The sequence below is a fragment of the Microtus ochrogaster genome, chromosome 8 (genome assembly GCF_000317375.1).
Source record: "Microtus ochrogaster isolate Prairie Vole_2 chromosome 8, MicOch1.0, whole genome shotgun sequence".
NCBI lineage: Eukaryota > Metazoa > Chordata > Mammalia > Rodentia > Cricetidae > Microtus > Microtus ochrogaster.
This window is the reverse complement of record NC_022015.1, coordinates 20348353-20368223: the sequence shown is the minus strand read 5'-3', so window position 1 is coordinate 20368223 and position 19871 is coordinate 20348353. Positions and strand designations below refer to the sequence as shown.

Sequence of the window (19871 nt, the reverse complement as noted above, 5' to 3'; positions counted from 1 at the left end):
TTTTTGTTTTTCGAGACAGGGTTTCTCTGTAGCTTTGGAGCCTGTCCTGGAACTCCCTTGGTAGACCAGGCTGGCCTCGAACTCACAGAGATCCGCCAATCTCTGCCTCCCAAGTGCTGGGATTACAGGAGTGCGCCACCACCGCCCGGCTATCGCCCGGCTTTTATATAATTTTTTGAGTTATATATTTTTCTCTGCTTCCCTCCTTTCTTCTCCCTTCCCCTTCTACCTTCTCCTAAGATCCTTAGGCTCCCATTTTACTCAGGAGAGCTTGTCTGTCATTGCTGTTGTTTGCATCCCAAAACTAGTTGGCAGTTCTGTTGCTGAAACACTACACTGGTTGTAGGATATGGCGAAATCAGGCTAGACTGAGTCTTGAGCTCCCATTCCTGCTGGCTAGCTTTTTAGGGAAAACAAAACAAAACAACAACAACAAAAGAAAAACCAAAAACCAAAAACACCAGCTGGGCAGTGGTGGTGCAAGTCTTTAATCCCAGCACTGGAGGCAGAGACAGGAGGATCTCTGAGTTCAAGGTCAGCCTGGACATTCAGGGCTACAGAGAAACCCTGTCTCAAAAAAAAAAAACAAAAGCAAGAAGAAAACAACAACAAAAAAAAACACCAGAAGGTACAATGTGGGTAACAATGATTTTTGCTTACATCCATCAGTTACTGCTATTATCAGCCTCAGTTATAAAAAGAAACTTTTTTATTTTTTTTATTTTTTTTTACTTTAGCTAGGTGGTAGTGGAACACACCTTTAATCCCAGCACTTGGGAGGCAGAGGCAAGTAAGTAATCTCTGTGAGTTCAAGACCAGAGTGGTCTACAGAGGGAGTTCCAGGACAACTAAAAAACAAAACAAAAAACATTTTTTAAACTTTAAATTATGTGCATGCATATGTGTATACATGTATATAGCTGCGGTGGAGGCCAGAGAACAGCAGATTCCCTAGGGCGGGTTCAAAGTTGGTAGTGAGAGTGCTGGGAACTGAAGCCAGAACCTCTCTGCAAGGGTGATATGGATCTTAACTGCAAAGTCATCTGTCTAGCCCAGTAAAGTTTTTGCAGTGATGGCAGACACTCAGAGCTACTCAAGCTACTGAAAGTGACTATGGCATTGTGGCAATTCTCAACCACAAATGGAAGAAAACTGATCGACATTGCTATCATACAAGCCACCAAAACACCCCTCCCCCCAAAAAAATCCCCCAGGGAATGTCCCCAAAGAGGTGAAATCGATGTATCAGAACTAAAGCGGTTGAGTGTTGTACAGCTGTTTCGGTCTAACTCAAAGTTGCTCCCTTCAAGAGAAAGGAGGCCCTTAGGAATGAGGAAGTTCAGAAAGGTAAGACCCATGAAGTCCTTCTTTTAAGTTGTACAATCAGTAAGCAACTACTGTGGAGAAAACATGGTCAACGAGCTCCAGGGCTGCAGTGTTCATGAGCTATTTTCCATGGTGAGGTGGATTTTTCAGTAACTTTTGAGTTACCATGTTCCTGTAAATGACCCCAATAAACTCACTGGTTCATCATACTAGATTTGAACTGTTTCCTTGGTCTGCTGTTGGTGTCTTATCTAGGATGAACATATTTGTTCCTGTCTCTCCAGAAGTAACACAGGACTTTGGAACACTGAAGACAGACATCATGTGCTTCTCTCTCTTTCTCATCAGTGTATGCATCTCTAATTTGTTTAGCTGTATCTTTTCTGTTTTCTTTCTGAATTATGGTAAGGTCACTCAAAATTCTACTTGTGAGGCACATAAACTTCAAAAGACAAGTACAAGAGCCCAGGCAGGCATGGTGATGCCTGGTTGAAATAGTGAATTCTCAGATAGCTAGAGCGACATAGTGAGACCCTGTGTAAAAAACAACAAGGGGGCCGGGCGGTGGTGGCGCACGCCTTTAATCCCAGCACTTGGGAGGCAGAGGCAGGCGGATCTCTGTGAGTTCGAGACCAGCCTGGTCTACAGAGCTAGTTCCAGGACAGGCTCCAAAACCACAGAGAAACCCTGTCTCGAAAAACCAAAAAAATAATAAAAAAAAAAAAAAAAAAAAAAAAAAAAACAACAACAAGGGGGTAGGGGTACAAGGACATCCATAGTAGCATGGTTCTATAATGTTCATGAATTGCAAACACCCCCAAATGCTACCAACAGAAAATTAACAAATTATAATGCATTCATATAACAGCAACAAAACTACAGCTATACACAATACTCACTATGCAATTTTTTTTTTTTTTTTTGGTGGTTTTCGAGATAGGGTTTCTCTGTGGTTTTGGAGCCTGTCCTGGAACTAGCTCTTGTAGAACAGGCTGGTCTCGAACTCACAGAGATCCGCCTGCCTCTGCCTCCCGAGTACTGGGATTAAAGGCGTGCGCCACCACCGCCCAGCTCTCACTATGCAATGTGAAGAGCAAAGACAACAAAGATATGACTCCATCTCTATAATGCCCAATTTATTTTTACTTATGTGTGTGCCCTTAGGGGCAGAGAGTTGCTGAATGTGGGTGCTGGGGACTAAACCTGGGTCCTCTATAAGAGCAGTAGTGCACTTAACTCCCTCACTCATTTCTCTAGTCACTATTTTTGAGGAAGGTGCTCTTGTATCCCCCTTAAGATTTTTGTGTGTATATATGCATATATACTTTGTGTAAGACTGTCTGCCCTGTAGAGATCAGAGGGCACTGGAAACTCCTGGAACTGCCATTACGGAGGAGGGAATAGCATGTAGCTACAGGGAATGAAACCCAGGTCTTCAGCAAAAACAAGTGTTCTCAGTTGTGGAAGGTTTCTCTGGCCTTGATATATCCCCCCCCCCTTCTGATTTTGATACAGGGTTTCTCTGTGTAACAGTCTGGGCTGCCCTGGAACTTGCTCTGTAACCAGGCTGGCCTCAAACTCCAGAGATTCTCCTATCTCTTGCCTCTCAAGTACTGGGATTAAAGGGGTGCGCTACCAACACCCAGCCCATATATCCCAATTTAAACATTCATTTCTTTTTTTTGTTTTTGAGACAGGGTTTCTCCATAGCTTTTGGTTCCTGTCCTGGAACTAGCTCTTGTGGACCAGGCTGGCCTCGAACTCACAGAGATCTGGCTGCCTCTGCCTCCCGAGTGCTGGGATTAAAGGTGTGCGCCACAACATTTATTTCTTGATTGGTTGATTGTCATCTCTCTAAAGCAAATTCAAGCAAAATTACATTGTGAGAAGTCAGAATAGTAGCTACTTGTGAGGAATGATTTCCCAGTGCCGAAAACAATCAGTTTGGATAACAGCCTTCAGGTACTGGCTAAGTGGGAATTTAAACTGTCTATTTGTCTGGAAATCTGCTCGTGGGTTATGTTTCAAAACTTTACGAAAATATTTAAGCTTAATGTGGTGGTATTCATCTGTAATTCTACCATAATTAATTCTGTAATTCTCCGGAGGCAGAAGCAGGAGGATCAAATTTGGGGCCAGAATGGGCAACATGACCTTGTTATGTTAAAACACAAAACAACAATAAGAAAAATAACAACAGTCAACCATGGTGGTGCACACCAGTAATTCCAGCACAGGTACAGCAACTCTGAGCATAATCTGACAAACTACAACAATAACAACAACAGAAAAAACTAAACCACCAAAATAAAAACCCAGAAACATATCCCGATATGTAAACTTGTAGACCCCAAGATAAAGAATATAAAATATACTTAATCATATAACCATCAGTATAAAGGGTGAATGTTCTTTTTTTTTTTTTTTTTTTTCCGAGACAGGGTTTCTCTGTGGTTTTGGAACCTGTCCTGGAACTAACTCTTGTAGACCAGGCTGGTCTCGAACTCACAGAGATCCGCCTCTGCCTCCTGGGATTAATCTGCTGGGATTAAAGGTGTGTACTACCACCGCCCGGCTAGGGGTGCATGTTCTTGTAATCTAATCTTTTCATCCCCCTGGAATCAAACTGTCTGTCTGAATTCAACCTACCTTTTCTATTTTCAAGTTTTCAGACCAAGGACACACATATACACGTTTCCTTAACTATAAAGAACAATGGTACCTACTATTGAGTCACTGTGAGGACTCAGAAGAAATAAACAGTGCCTGTAGCATAGCCTAGCAGCAACTATTCAATAAACATGTGCTAGCTACCATTACTATTCTTGTCTGACTTAACAGTCATGGCTGATAGATAAGCTGTTCCCCCCTTTCTCCCCAAGGGAAACTTCCAAAAAATACACACACACACACACACACACATACACACACTCATCCTATCCTTGTCTTGGGGGCAACTAGATAGAAGTTAGAAGGCGGATGAAGGTATGAGTCTTGCCTTTATCAAGGTCCAAGGGAAAGCAGGAAAAAAAAACAAACAATTAAAACAATATTTCACCACCAAAAAAAGATTTTTATTACAAAACAAATTCTAATAAAATCAAGCCTGGTTTTCAACCCTTTCTCTGAATGGAGGCTCCTAGGATGGAGGGGCAGGGGAGACAAAGCAGAGGGTAATGAAAGACAGAGCAGGCTGACCTCCCTGTGAAGTCTCAGGTGCTTTGAGTAGCCTAGATGGGCTCTTCCAATGGCTCCCGAGAAAGGCAACATCCTTCCAGACAGGAAGAACCACGAACCACTCCTGTCACCAGAACCGAGCACCGCTGCACCGTTGGACTGGATCCAGGTCTTGACTGGCTCTCAGCAAAGGCCATCCAGGATTACTCAGCCTGCGCAATGGTGTAGGAGAGAAGCCACAGCAGCAGGGGACCCAGAACAAGGACAGCAAACCAGACAGCAAAACTGGCCAGAATGAGTCTCCGGGCCCGGGTCCCCCAGTATATGGCCTCCTCCGACTGGCCTGCCTTATGCCGCTCTTCTGCCTGTGGGGGCAGGTTCTTGGTTAGATTCTCCCCCTGCTTCAGTCCCAAAGTGTCCACTGCCCATTCCACTCTTTGATCTATCACAGCTCATGACCGCACATCCAAACATCTTACATCCTTCCGTTTGTCTGTCTTCTCCTCTACAACACAAACCATTCACTGCCTTCCTGCATACCTTTCAATTGGCCATAGTCAGCTTAGAAGACTGCACTGGGAAAGTGCTGTTTAATGACTTTGGCTGGTTTTATGGTATGATGCCGAAAGCAGGGCTTGGGCACACCAGCCAAGTACTCTGCTGAATTACATTTCTGGACTGGAAAATACTTTTGAGTCCGTCTAGTCCCATTATTTTCTATCTGTCCTATGTTCATTCATTCAGAATTTGAAATTTGTAACTCAAGTGAGTCACATCCAGTCAGATCACTCAGGGTCCAATATGTATCATCATTTTTATCATCAAGGATTCTTTTTTATGAGTTTGCCCCAGTGAAATTCCTATGGTGACAGGAGGGGTATTTTCTGACTATCAAGAGGAGTGAGAAAATCCCAGAATGTTATGTTAACTTGAATAGTCTTTCAGGAGGCATACATTGTATGCTGAGCTCAGTGACAATGCACTTAACCATGGGCAAGGTTCTGGGTTCAATTCCTAGTAATGCCATCCCCACCCCAGCCACAAAAAGGGGACAGGCAAATCTTTAGCAACTAAACTTCTTCCACATCCTGGATATTGCTCTCATCACTACTCAACTGTCTGCCTGTAGTTTGGCCCCTCGTGGTTCAACCTCAAAGGAGGCTTTGAGTAGATCTTCCAAAAACACAAATCTGGCCATGTCACTCCCCTGAAATAATTTTTACATTGCTCTCTAGTATTTGAGATAAAGTCACAATTTCCAAGTTCAGAACTGGAAGCCCTCAGGAATCTGAGGTGTCAATCTTCAGTGCTCCTCATTTAGCCCACACCAGTGCTCACTGCTGCTGCTATCTGGATTATCCTTTTAACCCCATTCACCCTTTAAAATTACCTTCTCCTTGTTGTCTTTTAGGGCCTTTGGAAGCCACTTACTCTAAAAGATTCACTCCACCCCCACACACAAACAACTTTCCTTGTTCCTTTGTTCCTAAAGTACCCTGTGCTTCCCCTGTCCCATAGTATTGGTGAGCTGCACTCTACTAATTCTCCGTTTCTACAGCTATCTCTTTCATTAAGACATGGGTCCTTTGAATGTATTCCTATTCAGGCACTAAGCCCATAGCTAAGCATCACTAGGTATTTAGTAACTGTTTAACTGTAGACCTATCAGATACACAAAATCATTTTCTTATAACCACCCCCGTACCCACAGAAATTTTATTCCTCACCTTGACAGCAAACACAAGAGCCATGACTCCCAGGCAAGAACAGCCACAGATAATGCTAGTAGCTGCCAAGTATCGGAGGCGGAGCCAGCAGCAGTGGATAGGGGATGGAGAATGAGCAGCTTCCATGTTGCTCATCAAGCTCTCCGCTGCATTCTCCTCGTCCTCCATCACCTGTGGGCGATAGTCAAGGTATTTTTAAGCCCAACAAATGAGCTCTTGTTCTGGCGTGGTGACTCCACCCTTCTCAAAGCATGCTGTCTACTGTCCTACCCTATACTTAGGAATGCTGTTGTACTGGGAAATTCCTCCAATGACTCAAGGCAGGAAACTAATAAATACGTGGATGGACTGCTTTCCTTCTAAGTCTCTGAAGGCAAATATGTGAATATACTCGTAGTTTGATAAGCACAAAGAAGCAAACTGACATGCATATTGAGAAGCAGGATATAAAATTTCAAAACCTTTTAAGAAGGTGCCTTGTTTTGAGACAGGGTCTCACTGTTTAGCTCTCCCTGGTTGGCCTGGAACTCAGTATGTAGACAAGGCTGCCTCAAATACAGAGATCGCCTGCCTTTGCTCCTTTGTGCTAGGATAATTCTTTTTTGAACAGGGTTTCTCTATATAGTTCTGACTGTTCTGGAACTCACTATGTAGACCAGGCTGCCTAGGACTCAGAGATTCACCTGGCTCTACCTCCTCAGTTTAGTGCTGGGATTAAAGACAAGTGACACCACACCCAGCATGAAAACAGTTCTGGGGAGGAAGAAAAGGAAAAAAAAAAAAATCACACAGTTAAGATCTTTTCTTGCTGTTTATAAAAAGTAAAAACAAAAAACCAAAAAATTTAAAACAAACACCTGACCCAAGAGTAGTGGCAGACATCTCTAATCTCAACTCTGGACAGGTGGAAGCAAGATCAAGAGTTCAAGACCAGCATTGCTACCTTGGAGTTTGAGGCTATAGGAGATCCTGTCTCAAAACAAAAATATAACAGGAAAAAAAAAAAAACCCAAAACCCAAACGCTGAACATAGCTCTGTAATGATGCCTTCCTGCCACCTTCTCTCTTCATTTTAACCCATGCTGCATCAGACTGTGCCAGAGTCCAAATGGTCTCATTGCCCACACAGACACCTGCATAGTGCCTTTTTCTCACTCCTTCTCAGGCCCTCCATGCTCATCACAATACCTTTCCACTCTGATGCCCAATCATTCTCCTACGGCTTAGACAAAGAGAAACCACCTGTGGTTCGCCAAGCACAAGTAAAGAGACTGCACAAAATGAGAGACGAGAGCACAAAAGGACGTGTAGCAAAGCTGCAGTGCAAGTTGAGGCAAGAACTGAAGTTGTCAGCCAATGAGAAGAGCCCAAGAGGGCCCAGGGAGTTAGGTCAGAAACCATAAACACAAACAGGTTCTTACCTGGCTATAGGCTTTGAGGGACTGTGAGTTTCGGCTCCTGCCTCAGGTTTGATTTGGCTTGGGTGGAGATGAAGCTGACTCATGGCTCCAAGCCAAGCCAAGGTAGAGTTGTGGGGCCAGCCACCATGTGAAGAGCCCAGGGAGCTGGGAAGGGGCATGGCCAACTCAAACCAGTTTGGCTAGGTGGAGAGCAGAGGAGGGCCAAGGCATGAAGCAAGTGGAGGATGCCTGCTTTCTGAAGAAAGGAGTGTAAGGAAGCACCTGAGCAAGGAGGGTGAAAGGGACTCCAAGGTGTGGGGAGCTGAGGGCAAGTTCAAGAGTCAGAGAAAAGAGTATGTCTGAGTGAACTGAGAACTACCAGCCTAACAGATCATATCTGACAATATTCCCTTTTCTTGACTGAGAGAGGAGTTAAGTTCTGACTTAAAAGTATACAATCTTGTATTAAAGATCAGGTATGGGATCATTGCAAGAGGGAGGTGAAAAATTACATCCAAGTTCCCACCCAACCCTCCACCAGACCATAAAATCAGAAGCCTCCTTACACGGATGCTTGTACAGAAACTAAGTTTATTATGTTTTCTTTAAAAAAAAAAAAAAAAAAAAAACAAACCCACCCCACCTCATTGAAGAAAAGCCCCTCCCCCTTTTCCCTAAGGGTTTGAGGCTATGAAAGACAGCTGGGGAATCAAGTACAAGGGGGTGGGGTCAGAGACTACCTTGCCACCCTTAACACTGCCCAGCCATGTAGGGTAGAAGGGGGGTTGTGATAAGCCCCATTTCCATGACAACCAGTTACCTACCCCCTACTTTGGTGGAAAGGGAGACAGCCCCCTATGTCTCCCTGGAGGCTTTCCCCCTCAGACTTCAAGTAGTGGTTAACAGAGTCAGGCCTGGGCGTGGGGAAGCAACCATGGTGGAATTCCTAGGTGAAGGGCCTACCCACTCACGTCTTGGCCTTGCGACCTCTGTGACTAATAGTAGGGATAGATAGGTGGGGAGGAGCACTACTACGCAGGATACGCTGGTCCCCTTGGTTGGTGGTCCCAACGAGCCTGCGGGGACCGGTTCGGCGGCGTGGGGTTTCATCTCCTTCCTCCTCGTCACCTGAGGCTTCTGCCTCTGACTCCTCTACTGAACCCTCAGGCCCCAGGGGACTTGGGGGCTGCAAGCGGCCCCGCTTTGCCATCCCAGAACTCCCGACTGGAGCCCCTGACCTTTTGCGAGGCATTTTTTCAGTTTCTAGTGGGGGAACTAGAGACCCTGGACGCAGACGGGTTGACCGAAATTTGGGAGTTAATGAGACCACAGGTGGTGTCAGTTCTAACCCACTTGGCCCACTATCTGCTAAATCCAGATCATCCTGAATTACGGCCATCACCATGGACCCTTCACTCTTTCTTCCCTGCTTCCCCTCTGCTTCAAGCCGTAGGCGGGCCAGGCGGGTGAGAGGACGGCTTCCATCCTCATCAGAGGAACTGCCTTCACTTTCCGCCTGGCCCAGCGGTTGCCTCCGCACGCCCGATCCACAACTCTCAAGGACAGAAGGGCTGTCGGTGTCCAAGACAGGGAGCTGGCTGGCCCGTGGTGATGGTGGATTCTTGGGAGGTCGACCCCGCTTCCGCTTAGGTGGCGATGTTGAAATGGTGACAGTGGTGACAGTGTTGGCGACAGCAGTGGGACAGGCTAGGAGTGGTGGGAGTGGTGTCAGGGGGGCTGGGAAAGGGAGTGGCTGTGTCCGGCTCTCTAAATTGCCATCCCCTGGAGAGGATATGGTCCCAGGAACAGGCAAATCCCTTGCTTTAGGGGGACGCCCACGTCGTCTTTTCTCCACAGGTGATAGGATGGGCTCTGGTCTGTTAACTGGTTCAGGTCCAAGAGGCTGGGGTCCAGGAACAACCTGAGACCTGAGGGCAGGCTCTGCAACAGTTACTGTCTCAGGCCCAGGAACTGGGTCAACCCCATTGGTCTTCCCCTTAGAGACGGATGAAGGTGTCTCATCCACCCCTCTCCCAGCATCTGCTGGAGACCTGTTCTTCTTAGGGGGCCTCCCCCTCCGACGTTTCACAGCAGGTGGAGTGATGGCAAGTTCTGCTCCTTCTCCATTCTCTGGGCTGCCCCCACCAGTCATACCCAGTTCAATGTGTCGACAAGCTATGAAGGGATGCTGGGTTGGGGTGGACAGTGTGGATGACGGAGCAGCTTCACAGGGCCCACTGCTGGGAGGTGAAGATTCTGGCCCTGATATGCTGTGGGCTGATGGGCTTCCTGGACTGGTGCTAGCTTCTGGAACTAGGGTGCTGGCAGCTCCCCGATGTCGCCGCCGTCTCACAAGCTCTTTCTCCTCTACTACAGTTACTAGCCGTCCTGGTAGCTTTCGAAGCACTTTGGGACCTGGGGGTTGTCCTGCCCGGCCAGACCCCTGACCCCTGATTTCTACATCAGCACTGGTGCGACGCCGTGGGGGACGGGCAGGCGAAGGACCCTCAGGAGAGGAGGTGGCTGAAGATGAGGTTGATGGGGCTATAATCTCAGCTCTAACAAGTTCTTGTGGTTTTTCTGGGTTAGAAATTGGGATCTGAACCTCTCCCATTTTTTCCAAGTTCCTGTGAACCTCCAAAACCTCCTGAAGTGGCTTATCAGATGTTGCTGAGGGTGGCAGCTCCAGCCCATTGCTCTCATTCAGACTCGTGGTCAACTCCTCACTACCAGGTAGTAGTGTGGGACTGGTCCCCTCGAAAGGACCTGGCACCTCCTGCTCCTGGCCATTGGGGATGCTGTCAGCCTCCAGGTTTGAACTGGGTACAGGAGTTAGAACAAGATTCTTCTCTGACTCAGGCAGAATATCAACAGGCCCTGGCAAAAGATCATTTGGGGGAGCAAGGCTAACTAGGGAAGCCTCAGAATTGGCGGTTCCAGGCAGTTCTAGAGACTCCATAGGTACCAACTCTTGTGCACACAGCTCCACGTCTCCTGAGTCCAAGGGAAGGTTGGTAACTCCAGGAGAGATGGGAAGGGAATCAAGCAGGGCTGGTGAAGAGGTCAAATGAGAGGTTTGAGCTAGTGAGGGGGCACAAGTGGGTATTGGGGCACAAGCAGAAGGGATGCAATTAGGAGAACAAGATGGAGGAAGCTGAAGCAGAGGTGCAGGAGTAGGCAAGATGTGGACAGGAAGAATGGTTATTGGATTTGGGGCTGAAATGGGTATGGGAGCTGGGGCTAGAGCAGAAGTTATAGCAGGAGTAGGAGCGGAAGTGGAGGCAGAGACAGGGACAGGGGCAGGAGCAGGGGCGGGAGCAGGGGCGGGGGCAGGGGCAGGTCGAGGCCTAGGCACTGGCCTGGGAATTCGTTCTCTCACAGGGCTGCATTGGGGAGGCATGATGGTGTTGCAGGTAAGATGGCTAGATGTGACAGGAGTGTGGTTTGCTCCTTGAGTCTCAGCCCGAGCTCCACGAAGACGCTCACTGACACGAGTCCCCAGCCTTTCAGGAGCCCTGACTTTCTTGCTGCGCCGGTGGCTGCCTCCACTAGTCCCACAAGACATCTCATCCCCAGCCCCTGGCCCTTCCTCTTCTTCTTGGGGCAGTCGAAACACTTCGTCCTTGGCTTGATCCAGGTCTTTTCGGGCAGCTTCCACTTGTTCCTACCAACAACAAGTCCAATATGGTCAGCAAGGGGTAGAGCAAAAGCCAGGCGTAGTAGAAATGATCAGTTCCCCACTACCTCATTCCCCAGAAAGACTTACTTCTGCCTGCTTGAGCTCCTCTCGGCTTATTTCCTCCAATGACGCTTCTAGGAACTTCATGGCATAGCGCTCAATGGGAGTCAGCTGTAGAGAAGAGTAACTGGATAAACAGAAGGACCAAGAGTGCAGGGCCTATCACCAGTATTTATTATCACCAAGGAAGACGGGGGAAAAACAGGTCTGAGTCCTGGCGTAAGTTTTGGCAGATGAAGAGAAGTAGTAGTGGATCTATACTGACCTGTTCTACAAGTGCTGCAATTTCCTGTTCAGCCCTGGACATCTCCTCTTCCTCAGCCCCAGGCCGACTGGCCTCTTCTCCCTCACCAGCAGGAAACCCATCATTCTCATTAAATTCTGCAAGCTCAGCCACTTGTTCAGCCTTGGCCTGGGTGGCTGCACGGATATCTTCTTCATCTTCTGCCCGACACAATGCCTTCAAGATACACAGAAGCAAAACAAAACACACACAAATAAGAAATGTAAGCATCTGGACGGCAGCAAAACGGCTCATTGGTTAAAAGCATTTGCCCAGCAAGTCTGACAGCCTGACTTTGAGCCTCAGAACCCATAGTGGAAGGATGGATTCTAGAAATTTGCTCTCTGACCTCCATATGCATGTAATGGCACATATACATATAATAAATAATAAAAAAATTACAAAGAAAAAACAGGGAAATGGAGCTGGAGAGATGCCTCAGAACTACAGAAAGCTTACCACTCTTGCAGAAGACCTATCAGATGGCTCAATTCCAGTTTTAGGGGAACTCCAGCCCCACTGCCTTCTCAAAGTACCTGCACTCATATGTAAATACCCACACATAGACATAATACACACATAATTAAAAAGAAAAAAATTATTTAAATAAAACAACAAAACCACAAACTTTAAGGCATGACGCAGGTACATGCCCATAATCTCAGCCCTCAGGAGGCATAAATAGGATTACTGAAAGTCGGAAGTCCGTTTGCTCTACACAAAATGTTCCAGGAAAACCAGAGACACATGACAAGACCTTGTCTCAAAACAAAATAAACTATTAATATCTTGTAATTACATTTTATTTATGACAAGGATAACAAAGGTCTTATTATGTGACCCTGCTTGGACATCCATGTGTAGACTAGGCTATCTTTGAACTAACAGAGCTCCACCTACCTCTGCCTCCTGAATGCGTGCATTATATTCCTGAAGAAACAGAGACAGCTGGGTGAGGCAGTACACACCTTTAATCCCCAGTATTGAGGAGCCGACAGTAGGTAGATTACCTGTGAGTTCGAGGCCAGCCTGGTCTAAAGAGATTCCTATCAGCCAAGCCTTAACAGTGAGTCTCTATCTCAAGTAAAAACAAAAACCAATCAAACAAAAAACATTTTAATCCAAGTTTATATAAAAACAGATTTAAAGCTGAACTCAGCAATGGTCTACAACACTAGAGTTACCAAAGCAACTCAAAGCTTAACACAAGGCAGAATGGTTTCACTAACTAACTCTCCCACTAGGGAACAAATGACTATTTTAGATCCCCCTATTCTCTGCTTCCTTTCCTTTATAATTTAGCCTCAGAGTTTCTCTCTTAAAAAAAAAAAAAGATTAGGAATGAGTTGAGGGTGCAGCTGTTAAGAGTACTTGCATAAATCCTGGGTTCCATCCCCAGCAACAAAAACATGAAGAACAAGATCACAAAATAAGAGCTGGAGAGACGGCTCAGAAGAACACCTGCTGTTCTTGCAGAAGATCCTTTCAGTTCCTAGTACCTACTTTGAGCCCGTAAACTCTAACTCCAGGGATTCATTCCAATGCTCTCTTCTAGACTCTAGAAACTAATGAATCTACACGTACACGCAAACACACATGACCAATAATTAAATTCACATCAAACCCACTAAAAGAAGCTGCCTATGGGTCACTGAATTAGCTTAGTGGGTTAAGGCAATGGCCACCAAACCTAACAACCAGAATTGAATCGTTGAAACCCACATTTTAAAAGATCACTGACTCGCACAACTCCTCTGACCTCCACACGTAAGCTGTGGCATGTGTTTACCCTCCCCATACACAATAATTAAATAAACGTTAAAAAAAAAAAGTCTAAAGCATATGCTCAGCAACAAGAAAGCATCTGGTAGGTAACCTTTCAAGATGCTCTTTTACATCTATAGTTTACTTTCCATTTTTCTAAGAATTATACAACATACTGCATGCTACATAATATCCTGCAAAATTTAGTAAAGGCAGATGACCATAACTAAGTGACTTTTTTTTTTTTTTTGGTTTTTCGAGACAGGGTTTCTCTGTAGCTTTTGGTTCCTGTCCTGGAACTAGCTCTTGTACACCAGGCTGGCCTCAAACTCACAGAGATCCGCCTGCCTCTGCCTCCCGAGTGCTGGGATTAAAGGCTTGCGCCACCACTGCCCGGCCTAAGTGACTTTTTTCCATCAATGTTATCCAAGCTTTGAGACACATAGTTACCACTTAAAGATGCACCTATCTCTTTCCATTAAACTTCACTAATAAGGAAATGGGCAACACCTTTATTCTTGATCCCATTAGTAAACCTAGGGATTCATTCAGTGGCTATTCTAGGTTAAGAGTAGCAAGAATACCCATGGTGCCGAACCCAGGGACAGTATCAAATCAGATCTTTACACATTTACCTCAAGCAAAACCCTTCCCCGTAGGCACATTTAAAGGTGGTTCTGAAAAAAATATAAGAGGTTAATGCTTACTTATATCTAGCACTTAAGAGTTACAGTTTAGTAGGTTTTGAAATGGAGGCCCAGGAATCAACCTTTTAGATTTATGTGTAGGAGTGCTACCCTGCATGTATGTACACCTTATGCCCTAAGAGGTCAGAAAAGGATGAGTACTAAATTCCCTGGAACTAAAGCTGCAGATGATTGAGCACCAGCATGTGGGTGCTGGGAACTGAACCTTTGCAAGAACAGTAAATGCTTTTAAAAACTAGGCCATCTCTCTAGATCCTTCTTTTCCACTTTGAAACAAGTCTCTCTGTGTAGCTATAGACCAGGCTGGACTCAGACACACAGAGATCACCATGGCTCCAGTTTCTTTCTGAAGTCCTTGAGTCATATCTGTAGCCTGTTCTGTACTCCAGGAAGTAGACACTGTCTCCAAACAAACAAACAAACAACCCTGATGTGAGATGCCCCTCTGTATGCTATGAATACCATTGGTTAATAAAGAAACTGTCTTAGGTCTGTGAAGGCAGAATTTTGGTTGGCAGGGAAAATTAAACTGAATGCTGGGAGAAGGAAGGTGGAGTTTAGAGATGCCACGTAGCCCCATCAGAGACGCCAGAACTTTACCCAGTAAGTCACAGCTTCGTGGCAGATACACAGATTAATAGAAATGGGTTAAATTAAGATGTAAGAGCCAATAAGAAGCTAGAGCTAATGGGCCAAGCAGTGATTTAATTAATACAGTTTCTGTGAGGTTATTTCAGAGTTGAGCAGCTAGGAACAAACAAGCGGCCTCCTCCCTTAAAACACAACCTTTAAAATCTGGCCTGGGAAGATAACTCGGCAGGTAAAGATCCTTGCTTTTAATTACTGGAATGCACATAGTGAAGAGATAATCAACTATTACATGCTGTCCTCTGGTCTCCACAAAATTATATTTATTACTTTGTGCATCTCTCTGGATACACAAAGGTGTATCCCATACAGAGACACACAAAATATAAATATAATTTTTATTCTTTTTTTTTTTTTTTTTTTTTCTTTTTGGTTTTTCGAGACAGGGTTTCTCTGTGGCTTTGGAGCCTGTCCTGGAACTAGCTCTGTAGACCAGGCTGGTCTCGAACTCACAGAGATCCGCCTGCCTCTGCCTCCCGAGTGCTGGGATTAAAGGCGTGCGCCACCATCGCCCGGCTTAAATATAATTTTTAAAAAGTTAAAAAGAGCTGGGTGGTGGTGGTGCATACCTTTAATCCTGGCACTTCAGAGGAAGAGACAGGCAGATCTTTGAGAGTTCCAGGCCAGCCTGATCTACAGAGTGATTACCAGGACAGTCAAGGCCGCACAGAGAAACCTGTCTCAAAAAACAAAACCCAAACCAAACAAAAACCCACAACAAAGAACAAAAAAACCATGCAACAACCAACAAAACCAAAAGCCAAACGTGTCTTTCCAGAAAAATCGCAACCAATCAAAATGAAGTAGTGGAGCCTATCCCAAAGGATATATCATCTAAGGCCCGAGGCACTTTGGAAGAGGGGGCAGAAAGATTGTAAAAGCCAGAGATCAGGCAATTTGTTATAAGACCGTGTCTCTTACAAATGTCAGAAGTTACACCCATGAAGTCTCACCACCATGACTGCCTAAGCATGAGTTGAACAGGACAACATTAATAGATGTGCCAAAGTGGGTGGGGAAAGCACGAGGCCCCAATCCTTCACAAAGAACTAGAAGCAACTAAGAAATGATGGATGAGAGCAGGAGGACTCGTTTTCCCCAGGGAAGAGCACATCAATCGGTTACAATACTTTCAGCTCTGAAAACATACATGAGTAATAGTAAATGGGCCGAACAGGTTGTACTTATGTATTCAGGAATAAACCTATATACAAACACATGTATACATATATGTATGTAGCAAGAATTAATAATAATAAAAAAAGAGGCCATGAATTTCAATGAGAGCAAGGAGGGTAAAGCTTGGAGGGAAAAAAGGAAAGAGGGAAATGATATAATCACATTATAAACTTTAAAAAGAAAATCAGGGGCTGGAGAGATGGCTCAGAGGTTAAGAGCGCTGACTGCTCTTCCAGAGGTCCTGAGTTCAATTCCCAGCAACCACATGGTGGCTCACAACCATCTGTAATGAGATCTGGTGCCTTCTTCTGGTCTGCAAGTATACATGCAAGCAGAACATGGTATATATAATAAATAAATAAATAAATAAATAAATAAGAAAAAAAAAGAAAATCAGCTGGGTGGCGGTGGTGCACATCTTTAATCCTGGCTCTCAGGAGGCAAAGGTAGGCAGATCTCAGTGAGTTCAAAGTCAGTCTGGTCTACAGAGCCAAGTTCTAGGACAGCTAGGACTGTTACACAGAGAAACCCTGCCTCGAAAAACAAAACAAAACAAACAAACAAACAAATAAGCAAGCAAATAAAGAGTATCAAACAAAACAAAAATCCACTGCCTATAAACTGGGAACCAATAGAAACTGTACTTTCTCATGGACAAACTCAAATATAAATGAAAGCCAACATATATCTAAGCAGCAGTACTATTTTAGGATTGACCCCTCTTTTGTTACCTGCTCCAAAATATGAGTCTGTTTGCTGGCCACAGCCTCCTCTTCTTCCTCAGGAACAGAAGATGCAGATGAGCCAGGTGGCTCTTCCAGAGGCATATCAAACAGCTCTCTGATGGTCTGCTATTAGATAGAACAGAAGGGAAGAGGTCAACCAATGAAATATTACTTCTAGACAGATGTGAAGGTCAAAGCAACAGTTGTCTAGCAAACAGGAGTAACCCTTCAAGCAAAGTTCTCTTCTGTCTAGAACGAAGGATTTTATTTTGTACCTGTTTAAAATAGGCTGTAGTGAAGTTCCCTCCCTCAATGGCCATATCTCCCAACATTCTCTTCTGATTTGCCTTCTTAAGAATGTTCTCCTCTACTGTTCGTTCACTGATAAGCCTAGGAAATGGAAGTGAGGTGTGAACAACTAAATATATCAAGATTCCTGTATATAAAGAGGGAGTAAATTGAGGTAAGATTGGGCAATAATACCTATAGATGTGGACATCCCGAGTCTGACCAATTCGATGACAGCGATCCTGGGCTTGAGCATCCATGGTGGGATTCCAGTCGCTGTCATAAAAAACAACAGTGTCTGCTCCCGTCAGGTTCACACCCACACCCCCACTTCGAGTTGAAAGGATGAAGCAGAATATGCGTTTGTCTGCATTGAACCGTTCCATCAAGGCCTAAAAGGAAAGGGAAAAAAAGATGGTATTTGGAGACTTATTCCCAAAACAAACCAAAGGCTTTTTAATTTTTAAGGTCCCTTCTCTAAGCTGGAAGTTTGAGAAAAAGAAACAAAAGCTGAGGGGAGTCTCTGGAGGGATAAGGATGCTTAAATTACCTGTCTCTGCTCAACTCTAGTAGACCCATCCAGACGCAAATATAAGTGACCATGATAGGTGAGAAACTGCTCTAATACATCCAGCATCCGGGTCATCTGGGTGAAAATGAGCACCCGGTGACCCTCTGCCTTGAGCTGCCGCAAGAGCACTGCCAATGTCTGCAACTTCCCTGAAGAAATAGGAAGGAGCACAAACAGTTAGCTACATGATGATATAGAGAAAAATAATACTAGAAAGCTACAGTTGAAAGGTAAGAAAGGCCTTTGCACAAAGGTTTCAACTGGTTCATTGAATAAAAGACAATTCTCTCTCCATTTGCTAGTCTCTTTCTCTCCTTTTTTTCCTTCCTTCTTTTTTTTTTTTTTTTTTTGAGACAGGGTTTCTCTGTTTAACAATCCTGTCTTGGAATGCACCCTGTATACCAGGTTGACTTCAACCTAAGAGAATTACTTGCCTCTGCCTCTCTAGTGCTGTGATTAAAGGGGTGCACTATCACTGCTGGACGCAGGCCAGGATGTCAAGAGGTAATCTAGTTTAATGTTCCAACACATAGAAATGATGCTAAGGCTATGTTAAGACTCGAGAAATTGCAAGAGTACTTGCTCTTGCAGAGGAACCAGGTTTGGTTTCCAGTACCCACACGGTGGATCAAAACCATCTGTAATTCTAGTTCCAGGGAATCTGATGTCTTCTTCTGACCTTGAGCACCAGGCATGCATATGATATACATACATACACACACAGGCAAAACACATCAAGTAAATAAAGCTAATTTTTTAAAAATTAAGACAAACAGAAATAACGTATTATTTCTAGTGAGCTAACTAGCAAGAAGACCAACGAATAAAGGTACTTGCTGCCAAACCTGTCAACTTGAGTTAGTTTTGGAACCCATATGGAGCAAACTCTCAAAAACTACCTTGGACCTCATACCTACCATGTAGACACCCACAGGAAACTAACAAAATAATAAGATTTTCTGGCAGTGTTGGAGATCTAGGACAACCTCAGTTGAAAACCGAAGTTACTTCATTCTTAGTTCCAAGTTTCAGTGTGTGTGTGGTGAGGGGATTAGGGCTAGGGATTGAGTTTAGGGCCCTGTGCATGCTAGGAAAGCACTTATCACTGAGCTAAACCCCTAACCCAGTTTCAAAAGTCCTTCAATTAACCCATTATGGTTTCAGATGTTATCCAAAATAGGGGTGAGGTGGGGGAGAGGGGTGGCTGAGGAGATGGTGCAATGCTATGTAAGCATGAGCGCCTCAGTTTGGATTCCTAACATCCATGGAAAAGCTGGGGGGTGGGGGTGAAGACAGAAAGATAGGGCAAGGGGGATCGATGGCCAGCCAAGCTAGCTCAAATAGTGAGCTTCGGGTTTAATAAGAGACCCTGTGACAAGAAATAAAGTGGGGGGCCGCTGGGCAGTAGTGGCGCAGACTTTTAATCCCAGCACTCAGGAGGCAGAGGCAGGAGGATCTCTGTAAATTCAAGGCCATCCTAGTCTACTGGAGCTAGGTCCAGGACAGGCTCCAAAGCTAGAGAGAAACCCTATCCTGAAAAACAAAACAACAACAACAACAAAACAAATAAACAAAAAAGAAAGTGGGACCATGTGGTGGCAGCAAAATCCTGGCTCTCTAGGAGGCAGAGGGAGGCAGCTTTCCTTGAGCTTAAGGCTAGCCTGACCTAAAGAGCAAGTTCTAGGAGAAATCATTTCGAGGAATTCAAAAAAAAAAAAAAAAAAAAGTAAGTAGGAAGCGAGAGGGAAATGAAATGTATGTGAGAGTAATTAGAATGATACAGCTACACACACATCTGCATGTATATATAAATATGTACCAATCAATAATAAAATTGTCGAAAAACAAATTTAATTATAGAAAAAAGATGGAGTAATAAAGAAAAACTGATATTGGCCTCTGGCTTTCACCCTCAAAATACAGACACAAGAACTTACGCAGACACGCAGGCACAAATACACATCACATACACAGAACCTCCCCTCCCACCCCGCCCGCCCCAAATCAGGTCTTACTGTGTAAATAAGGCCTCAAACTTATCTTCCTGTTCAAATTTCTCAGAGGCTGGGATTATAGGCATGTACTACCATCCCAGGCATAAAAAGGTCTTTTGTTTACTGAGCAAACATGAATAAAAATTCATCTTTTCTCATATTCTAGGACATTAGGAAATTGTCAGTTTTGGTAGTCATCGTAACACTGCAAAAATAATCAGGAGAATAAATAGCTTAAGAGTAAGAGGTAAAGCCGGGCGGTGGTGGCGCACGCCTTTAATGCCAGTACTCGGGAGGCAGAGGCAGGCGGATCTCTGTGAGTTCGAGACCAGCCTGGTCTACA

General features: G+C 44.8%; 2 protein-coding genes across 6 annotated transcripts in view; both read right to left on the bottom strand.

The window, feature by feature from the left end:
• Positions 1–4387: 4387 nt before the first annotated feature.
• On the bottom strand, positions 4388–8151 carry Tmem265 (transmembrane protein 265). Of its 2 annotated transcripts, XM_005351297.2 has the most exons (3): positions 7652–8151; positions 6231–6401; positions 4388–4868 (listed from the first exon to the last, which is right to left on the bottom strand). In XM_005351297.2, exons 2-3 carry the CDS (start codon positions 6396–6398, stop codon positions 4707–4709), a joined length of 330 nt encoding a protein of 109 aa, XP_005351354.1. In that variant the 5' UTR covers positions 6399–6401; positions 7652–8151; the 3' UTR covers positions 4388–4706. The 2 variants fall into 2 exon arrangements, with proteins under 2 accessions (XP_005351354.1, XP_026637336.1); XM_026781535.1 differs by lacking the exon at positions 7652–8151 and having other exon boundaries at positions 6231–6741.
• Positions 8152–8201: 50 nt separating this feature from the next.
• Srcap (Snf2 related CREBBP activator protein) overlaps positions 8202–19871 on the bottom strand; it is a 53713-nt gene continuing 42043 nt past the window's right edge. For all 4 annotated transcript variants that reach the window (XM_005351296.3, XM_013347883.2, XM_013347882.2 and 1 more), the window contains 7 exons: positions 17514–17683; positions 17159–17355; positions 16951–17065; positions 16682–16801; positions 11635–11829; positions 11397–11480; positions 8202–11294 (listed from right to left, as the gene is read on the bottom strand). In XM_005351296.3, the coding sequence (XP_005351353.1) occupies positions 8598–11294; positions 11397–11480; positions 11635–11829; positions 16682–16801; positions 16951–17065; positions 17159–17355; positions 17514–17683 (3578 nt within the window). In that variant the 3' untranslated portion in view covers positions 8202–8597. The remainder of the gene's footprint in view (positions 11295–11396; positions 11481–11634; positions 11830–16681; positions 16802–16950; positions 17066–17158; positions 17356–17513; positions 17684–19871) is intronic.

Excerpts from the sequence above, each read along its gene's own strand:
- Tmem265 (XM_005351297.2), bottom strand. The coding sequence starts at position 6,398 with ATGGAGGACGAGGAGAATGCAGCGGAGAGCTTGATGAGCAACATGGAA. Across the intron at positions 4,869-6,230 it reads CTCTTGTGTTTGCTGTCAAG|GCAGAAGAGCGGCATAAGGC; the intron begins GTGAGGAATAAA and ends CTGCCCCCACAG.